This window comes from Bos taurus, chromosome 13 (assembly GCF_002263795.3).
Source record: "Bos taurus isolate L1 Dominette 01449 registration number 42190680 breed Hereford chromosome 13, ARS-UCD2.0, whole genome shotgun sequence".
Classification (NCBI taxonomy): Eukaryota; Metazoa; Chordata; class Mammalia; order Artiodactyla; family Bovidae; genus Bos; species Bos taurus.
Window position 1 is genome coordinate 74,640,095 of NC_037340.1, and position 8,900 is coordinate 74,648,994.

At 54.3% G+C, this 8,900-nt stretch overlaps 3 protein-coding genes across 4 annotated transcripts; 1 reads left to right on the forward strand and 2 right to left on the reverse strand.

The window, feature by feature from the left end:
• Nucleotides 1–253: 253 nt before the first annotated feature.
• Nucleotides 254–3,612, forward strand: ZSWIM1 (zinc finger SWIM-type containing 1). Of its 2 annotated transcripts, none has more exons than XM_005214651.5 (2): nt 254–630; nt 2,013–3,612. In XM_005214651.5, the coding sequence occupies exons 1-2, from the start codon at nt 346–348 to the stop codon at nt 3,078–3,080; spliced, it is 1,353 nt and encodes a 450-aa protein (XP_005214708.2). In that variant the 5' UTR covers nt 254–345; the 3' UTR covers nt 3,081–3,612.
• A 714-nt stretch (nt 3,613–4,326) lies between these two features.
• Nucleotides 4,327–6,005, reverse strand: SPATA25 (spermatogenesis associated 25). Its single transcript, XM_005215045.5, has 2 exons — nt 5,331–6,005; nt 4,327–4,954 (listed from the first exon to the last, which is right to left on the reverse strand). The coding sequence occupies exons 1-2, from the start codon at nt 5,383–5,385 to the stop codon at nt 4,353–4,355; spliced, it is 657 nt and encodes a 218-aa protein (XP_005215102.1). The 5' UTR covers nt 5,386–6,005; the 3' UTR covers nt 4,327–4,352.
• On the reverse strand, nt 5,914–8,699 carry NEURL2 (neuralized E3 ubiquitin protein ligase 2). Its single transcript, NM_001192636.3, has 2 exons — nt 7,949–8,699; nt 5,914–6,765 (listed from the first exon to the last, which is right to left on the reverse strand). The coding sequence occupies exons 1-2, from the start codon at nt 8,688–8,690 to the stop codon at nt 6,650–6,652; spliced, it is 858 nt and encodes a 285-aa protein (NP_001179565.2). The 5' UTR covers nt 8,691–8,699; the 3' UTR covers nt 5,914–6,649.
• Nucleotides 8,700–8,900: the final 201 nt, after the last annotated feature.

Below are 8,900 nucleotides of genomic sequence, written 5' to 3' on the forward strand. Positions count from 1 at the left end.
TCACAACACTATTCTGGATCTTGCCTGGAAAATACTGGAGGGGTTGGGCTGAGCATTACCCAAGCTCAGCTCTCTCAAGAAGATCTTGATCTCCTCAATTCCGAGAGTTGGGCCCCTCTGACCCTTGTTGGAGAAGCAAAATTTGAGACCTGGGCCTCAGCCTCCCCATAAGACAGAGGACACAGTACAATCACACAGGCACCACTTCCTACCCTCCTGGGGCTTTGGAATTTGACCAGAAAAGACAAAAAAAATTTTTTTGAAACACTGCTATTTATTTTCCTTTTGTTTTTTGGCCTCTGAGGGAGTTTCCATAGTAACCCACCCTTCCAGCCCTCTTCCCAGATGTGTGGTTCCGCAGTTTCAGCTTCAGGGTTCAGACTCCAAAGGATGCTAGTGTCTTCAGACTTTCATTGGTTGCCGCCAGCCGAGCCCCTCGTAACCCTGGTAACAGCGCCCGCCCACAAGTTACCGGGCTATGATTGGTCGTTGCCACAAAGTCCTAAAGCGAATTCCTCAGGCCATTGGCCCGAGTCACGGGAAGCTGGCACCGCGGTTGGTGAGCCTAGAGGTCAGTCAGAGTCAGAGGCAGGGTCAAATAGGGAGAAATGGCGACGGAGCCAAGCTGTGGTGAGTAATTCCTGAAGGGGTGGTGTGAGGCAGCTGGTGACCGTAGTCACCATGACACAGCCCCCAAAGGGGTGGGAGGTTGACTTCTCTTCTGGCTCTGGCCAGACCCCGAATGCGAACGTCAGACATCCACATCCTGCCACCTGGGTTAGAGGTGAGAGGTCAGAGGCCGTATCCCCTCTCTGTCTCTGGTTTTTTACTGTGGCAAGCTGTCAGAATCCCGAGCCAAAGACAGCTTCCAACTACTTACTGAGTGATGGTAGGCAAGTCACTTAACTTCTTTGAGCCTCAGTTTCTCATCTGTAAAATGGGGACAGTAACCGGTTTGAGGAACTAAATAGAGGAAACATTTGAATAAAGTATTACAGTTAATCGAGGGATTAACGTAGAGGGAGGAAAAACTTAGGAACATTTGTTAACCCTGTTTTCGGTTGAAGGGATTGAGGCTCAGAGGGATCACTGACCGGCCCAAGATCACACAGTAAGTCTGGAGCAATTGCAGTTCTCTTGTATATACCAGTACCAATGAAAGAATGGAGGCCAAGAAGTAAATACAAAGTGCTGTACAAATATTTTAAATATTTAAGGAGAATATTAAATATTCCTTCACACTCACTCAAATTTCCTGGCACCAAATCCTTCCATGCTGACTTCTTATCAATTAGCTCTCAGCTCCGAGTCATCCTCCCACCACTCAGAGAGGGTTTACTTGGCCACCTTGGCTAAGGCATCCTTCCCTCCTCCAGCCTACCCTTACCCCATTCTAGGGTCTTTATAAACTTCATTATCTGATACATCCTTGTTTGTTTACATGTTTATTGCATATCCTTCAGAACAGTGCTGATACATAGTTAAGGAATAAAGTATTGTCTGGGTGAATAATTGAAGAGCCAAACCCCTACTGGCTCCTTAAAGCTCTTTTCTTCTCCATAGGCCCATCTTTGGATTAAGATCTGGGGTCTACAGCCTAGCCTCAAGCCTTGACTTAGTTGGAGCTTGAGAGAGTGGGAGCCTTCTGTTTGGCGGCCGCACAGAGCAAATATTTTGACCTTGGCATCGAGACATTTCCCATCTTCCCCATGGCGCTGACAGTGCTGAATGAGCTCCTGATTGAGGACCCAAGCCCACCTCTGCTGCTCTACCAGCTTAACAAGACTGCCCAGTTGGGGACCCTCAACTATCAGAGCTGCTATATGCAGAGGGTCTTTACCCATTTTCCTGAGATCTTATTTATCCACCGGACCTATAACCCGAGGGGTGAGGTGTTATACACCTTCCTGGTGGATGGACCCCGGGTGCCGCTGGAGGGTCATCTTTCCCGCGCAGTCTACTTTGCCATTCTTGCCAAGGAGGATGCTGAAGCCTTGGCCCATATATTCCAGGTGTTCAAGAAGTTTAACCCAGCATGGGAGAGAGTCTGTACCATTCTGGTGGATCCCTACTTCCTCCTGCTGCCCACCCTCGCTATGGAGTTCCCCGCAGCTGAGGTCCTGCTCTCGGCCTTCCACATCTGTAAGTTCCTCCAGGGCAAGTTCTGTCAACTGGCCCTCGAGCAGCCGGTGGAGAGGCTGCTCCTGACTGCCCTGCGGAGCACCATGTGCTCGGCCACAGCTGGGAACCTGCGGAAGCTGTACACGCTGCTGAGCACCTGCATCCCGCCAGCCCAGCTGCCCGCGCTCCACTCACACTGGCTGCTCAACGACCGCATCTGGCTGGCCCATCGCTGGAGAAGCCAAGCCGAGAGCAGCCGCTATTTTCAGGGCCTGGAGGTCACCACCCGCCTCCTCAGCCAGTTCTTTGGCACCACCCCAGTGGTGGAAAAAGGCATGAGCGCCCTGCTGCAGTACCTGCAGCAGAACTCAGGAGACAAGGTGAGTTTCAACCTGGGCCCGAGTCCCCTGAACCGTTACACCCCCTTGGAGGGCAGTCCCGAAAGCCCCAAAGTGGAGCAGTTGGTGGAAGCCCGCATCCAGCACTCACTTAATGCCATCTGCACGGGGCCAGCCGCCCAGCTCTGCCTGGGCGAGCTTGCTGTGGTCCAGAAATCCATGCACCTCATCGGCTCGGGTTCCGAAAAGGTGAACATACAGATCCTGGAGGACACCCACAGGGTGCAGCCCCAGCCCCCAGCCAGCTGCAGCTGCTACTTCAACCAGGCCTTCCGCCTGCCCTGCCGTCACATCCTGGCCATGCTCAGCGCCCACCGCCAGGAGCTCAAGCCCGACATGCTGCCTGCTGAGTGGACGGCAGGCTGTGCCCCCAACCTCAGTGACATCCTGGAAAGCACATGGAGTGAGACCCTGGAGAAGCGCTTGGCTGTGGCTCTCCTCACAGAGGAGGTGAGTCAGCTCCTGCAGCATTGCAGCCAGGAGGAGTTTGAACGGCGGTACAGCACTCTGCGGGAGCTGGCCGACAGCTGGATTGGCCCTTATGAGCAGGTACAACTCTGATTACCCGTGATGCTTATCCTCGTGTATCACTTACATCCCCCTACACACACCCTTCCCCCAATACTCACTGCTATACTTCCTCAGACCCTCCTTCCAGGGAAGAAGCACAAAGGTCTTCTCTTCTGCAGCCCGCTACCCATGTGTCTAGATTCCTAAAACAGGAGGCAGCAAAGCTGTCCCGTAAAGGGCCCGGTAGTCAGTATCCTAGACTTTGCTGGGCACTTACAGCCTGTTGTATATTCCTGCTTCTTTGTTGTGTGGGTTGTTTTTTTTTTTTCCCTAACAACCTTTTCAAAAAGTAAAACCCATTTTTAGCTCAAGGGCCTTAACAGGTAATACCTGCTCTAGGATAAGAGATAAGACACTGAGTGAAGATGAAGATTAGGACTTGGTAAGAGCTTCCACAGTCATGAGACGACACCTTACCCACAGAGGAAAAGGCCCCCCAGAGGCTGAGAGCCAGGCTCTCAGCCTCACCACCTGCCAAGCTCCCCCCATCCTGAGGTTATTAAAGTGAATGTTGTCTGTTTTAGCACTTGTCTAGTTTTTTGTCTCATAGAAGGAAGTTTAGGAAATACTGGGTTGGCCAAAATGTTCGGGTTTTTCTGTGAGATGTTAGGAAAAACCCAAATGACCTTTTTGGCCACCCCAATACTATAGAACGACTAGACTCTATAGAGTCTTCCATTACATTGCAAATTCTGGTTTCTTCCCTGTCTGTTTTCTGAGGCCTGGTGCTGCCTTTTACTTGTCCTGGGACTTGAGGCAAGTCACCTCTCTAAGCCACAATTCATTCACCTGTAAAAATGGAGCTTTCCCAGAGCACTGGTAAGATGAGAGGAGAATGGGAATGTGATGGGCTGATTCCCAGTGGGTGCTCAAATAAGAGTTTATGTTCCTTCCTTGCCTATGGTCTCATCACCTGCCCTCAGCAGAGTGAGAAACAAAAGGCAAGAGAAAAGTGCACGTTGCCTAGGGCTTTGCACAAGAATTCTGATGGGAATACCAAAAGGGTACAAAAGAAGCCTCCACTGTTCAAGCAGGGCCGCCTACCTCAGTAGTTCTCATTGTAACTACTCTGATCAAAGACCCATCTCCCAGCTTAATGGTTTCTGGGAACTTCCTGGAGTCTGGGCCCTGAATGGGCCAGTATTTGTCAGAGTGGCTCAGACCACCACCTTATTCCAGTCCCTGCCATAGGCACCACCAACCCTGCCTGCCCAAAAACCATACGGAGAAGCCACCCTCTGTGTCTGGTGCTATTTCATCCAGCTACAAGTAGGAGCCAGGAGGCTGGCCCCTCCGGGATCTTGCTAAGGCCATCGGCCCAGAGGCTATGTGGGTCTGCGCCTGTGCCCACTGGGCCCCCTCCACAGCCCCGTCCGGCTCCGGATGGGCCATCATGAAAGCTTGAGCTGCCCGGATCAGGTCCTCCTCCCGCAGGCCTGGGACGGGCACGGTGGGGATGCCAGCAATCATCATGGCCAAGGTCAGGATGCAGATGTCAGGCTGGGAGGTGGCCTCCTTCCCCCCTGCTTCGGCGGGCATCAGCGGAGCCCCAGGTGACAGCCCACACAGCAGCAGGGGTGCAGGCCTGCTGAGGCCACCCAGCTGGGGGGCTCTGCTTCTGGAGCAGCTATCCTCCCGGCCCAGGTTCTCCAGCTGCCTCGCGGCGGGGAATTTGTGGCAGTACCAGTTGTACTCCTGCCTCGGTGGCTCCCAGCCAGTGCCCCCAGGGGCCGGGCCCCAGGCCTGGGCAACAGGTGTCACCTGCTCAGCTTTCTGGCTCAGTGGGCCTTGTCCACCAGAGGCTACCATCCCTGGCTCTATAGGACTATAGAGGCCAAGAGATGAGCCCGGAGAAGCGGCCCCACCTGCAGAGACAGGAATGGGATGGAGTGTTATTCTTGGTCTTGGAGGAGGAGGCCCTGAGGGGCAGGGCATAGGAGCAGAGCACTGGGTTCGGGAGCAATTAAGACCAACCCAAGAGGGCGGTCTGGTGGTTGGGAACTGGGTTTTACTCATATCCACACCCCAAATCAGTCCCTAATGTAGGTAGGTGATGGAGCCGTGTTTGTTGAATGAATGAACAAGTGGGTGGCTCTTGGCAAGGACTTTGGGAATGGCTTTCTTCAAAGAGAACTGACTCCAGGGCAAGCCTAAAAATGCCCAGTAGAACCGCCACCTCCCCTGAGCAGGACTCAGGTTTTCAGGACGTTGTATACCCCCCAGTTTCAAGAGCCCCCTCACCTTGGCCAGAAGATGGAAGACCTGGCTGAGTCTGTGGAGACATGAAATAGGACATGGTTGCCCCAAAGCCCCTATTTGTGAGGGAACAGTCACCTGCCTCCTGTCCTACCTTCTCCACCCTTCTAGAATGTCACCTCATAGTCATAGTATAGTGAAGTCGTTCAGTCGTGTCCGACTCTTTGCAACCCCGTGGACTGTAGCCTACCAGGCTTCTCCGTCCATGGGATTCTCCAGGCAAGAATACTGGAGTGGGTTACCATTTCCTTCTCCAGGGGATCTTCCCGACCCAGGGATTGAACCCAGGTCTCCCGCATTGGGGGCAGACGCTTTAACCTCTGAGCCACCAGGGAAGTCCCCTCACAGTCCTTCCCTTTTACACCTGGAACCCCCCTCACAGGATTGACCTGTTCATTCTAGAACCTGTACATGGATGGCGCTAAAAGAGTGCTGGACCAGGAACTGGGCATTCTAGGTTCTTGCCTTTACCTTGGGCAAGTCACCTGGACAGTTCTGTTCCTTGATATCCTCATCTGTAAGATGGGGGAAATGACTGCCCACTACTTCACCAGAAGTTATGAAGGTTCAAATGAGATCATTTGTATGGAAGAAATGATCAGAGATGCCAAAGGAGTCGGGTGCTTTGTGCCCTGTAGCGTGTGAGGAGGAAACACCCTGTGTTCATTCATTTGCTTGTGTCCTTAGACAAACACGTTCCCATCCCTGGGCTTCCACTTCCCATCTGTGAAATGATGTAGTTGGTCTAGGGCATTGGTTCTCACCCCAGGCTGCACATTAGATTCTCTTGGAAGCTTTTAGAAATCCTGATGCTCAGCCTTATTCTGGGGTTAACTAAATCAGAATCCCAGGGTCAGACCCAGTTAGCAGTATTTTTAAAATATTATTTGAAAATATAGGGAAATGTTTGAAATGTTTGAGGGAAATGCTTCTTAACCCTGGCTATTCCTTAGTATCTCGAGGGGAACTTTTGCAAAAACAATGTCCTTTGACAAATCAAATGAGAATCTCTGGAGACAGGGCCCGGAGCGCTGGCAATCTATCTTAGATCACGAGTAGTCAGGCTAGGAGTCACTGGTCTAGGTGATGTCAAAATGGTCTTTCTCTCACCTGCCCTGCTGAGCCCCAGTGATTCTAAAAGAAATGCCCCTCACAGACTTCAGGGGCAAGGAGACCCTCCAAGGATCAGTGGCAACATCGGCTGTGTTTATTTCCATCCTGGCTGGCAGCAGCATGGCCAGCTTCAGGGCAGGCATGCCTCTGGGGCCAGGATGCATGGCCCTGCTCCAGGGCGGTGCAGGCCTTCACTCATACTTGCAGAAATCCTTAAGTCCTTTGGGCAAGTGGAGCCCATCAATGGCCAACCGGTGCACCACGCTCCTCTGGATCACCAGGCGGCACAGGGTCTGCAGCGACGGCACTGTGGAGAGAAGGCTGTCTAAGGCAAAAGCAACCGGGTGGCGGGGGGCGCGGCGCGGGAAGCCAAGGCCGGAACCCAGATCAAGGTCTTGGTCCCTTCACTCTCTGGCTCGGGGCTGTTTACATGATTGCGCAGCACTTCCCCAACACTGCAGCTCTGTCTCCTTGATAACATCACCCTGCTCCCTTCCCCTCCCTTATCAGCTTCTGGGGGCAGGGGTAGTGTCTGATAAACCTGCGCAACCCCAGCCTCCAGCACAGACCTGGCACAGAGAGGGTTCTCGTCTACTGAAACCATAAAATGTGAATTCGGATGTATGGATTCCCAGGCGGTTCAGTGGTAAAGAATCCACTTGCCAACACAGGAACTGCAGAAGCTGTAGGTTCCATCCCTGGGTCAGGAGGATCCCCTGGAGGAAGGCATGGCAACCCACTCCAGTATTCTTGCCTGGAAAATCCCATGGACAGAGAAGCCTGGTGGGCTGCGGTCCATAGGGCCGCAAAGAGTCGGAGGCGACTGAGTGCACACGCACACACACGCTCAGATGTATAAATAAAGGGGCTTAATGGTGCTATCATGAACCAGACCTCAGGATTCAGAAGCTCTCAGGAGTTGAGAGGTGATGCCTTTAAACTCTGTATACTCAAATTGATGAGTATTTGTCTAATAGACATAATTCTCAGAGGACCAAAATCTAAAATTGGTTTAGAATTCATGCCCTAGGTTAATACAGAAAATAATTGGCAAAGCTAGAAAGAGGATTTAGAGGACATCCTAATCAATCACAGCCAAGGTGGGTAAATTGAGGCCCAAAGCCAGGGGAACTGACTTGTCCAAGGCCACAGGCAGAGGCAGAATCTGAAGTCAGAATCCCCCCTCCACGTTTTTTTTTTTTTTTTAATATTTATGTATTTATTTGGCTGTGCCAGGTCTTAGTTGCAGCACGCAAACTCCTAGCTGTGGCACGTGGGATCCAGTTCCCTGACCAGGGATGGAATCCCAGTCCCCTGCATTGGGCCCATGGAGTCCTAGCCACTGGACCGCCAGGGAAGTCCCAAGTTCCCCAACTTCTAAAGCAACGCTGGACAGACCAAGGTCTTGCCAGCTGGTTCAGAAGTCCTAGCAGGTTCCTGTCCCCACTGGGGCCCAGGAGGGGTCGCTGCCCAGAGGATGGGATACCTACAGCCATACTCCAGCTGGATCAAGCGCACGCTCTTGGTGGAGGCGAAGACGTCCACCACCGCGTAGAGGGGCTGGGCGGCTGGCAGCCCCCGGGCGCTGGGGCCCATGTCCTCGCCGTTGATGACGATATGCATGTCAGCTGTGCCGTCCAGGCGCGGGCAGAAGAGAACGCCCAGGCGGCTGCGGCGCGCGGTCGGAGGCAGCACATTCAGCTCATAGAGCTGATCCAAGAGGTGGCTGTACAAACCCGGCCGGCTGCGGCCGACCAGGCGATCGCGGGGAATACGAAACTGCTCGATGCAGAGATACGGTTCCACCAGGAGGGCTGGGGGGCGACTCGGGGCCAGGGCCTCTGCCTCCGGCCGGCCCTCCCGGGGCACGCGGTTATGATGGCGCGTGATGGCGAAGACCCAGGTGTGCCCGAGGCTGACCAGGTCGGGTAGCGAAAACTCGGGCACGGCGGCCAGACTGGCGGGGTCCAGCGCGGTCAGGCCGAGGCGCAGGTGCCCGCACCAGCCCAGCTCTTTCTCCTCGATCTCCACCAGGAACACCTGGCCGGGGGCCAGCGGCTCGCGACTGAAGCACACACCGTGGGCGAAGCTCTCCACGCGTGTGGCCCGCGTCCCGGAGAGGTCCACGCGGATGTTGGCACCGTGCACTGGGTGGAAGCGGGTGGGAGGGGGCTCGGGGCGCGCCGGTCCCCACGGAGCACCCAGCCCCACGGGGTCGGAGACAGCAGCCATCTCCCGGCCATGGGGCAGACCGGCGGGCGCCGGGGGCTATTTTGGGCAGCGGACTCAGATGGTGACCGCCGGGGGCGGTGGGGTAGTGTACCATGTAAGGTATTGTCCTCCGCCCACCGACTCCCTTCCCCGAGGCTCTGCCCAGGGGTCCTAGCGCCGCTAGCTCGGCCATCCCGCCTCGAAGCGAGTCCCGGGAGCGAGGGTCCCGGC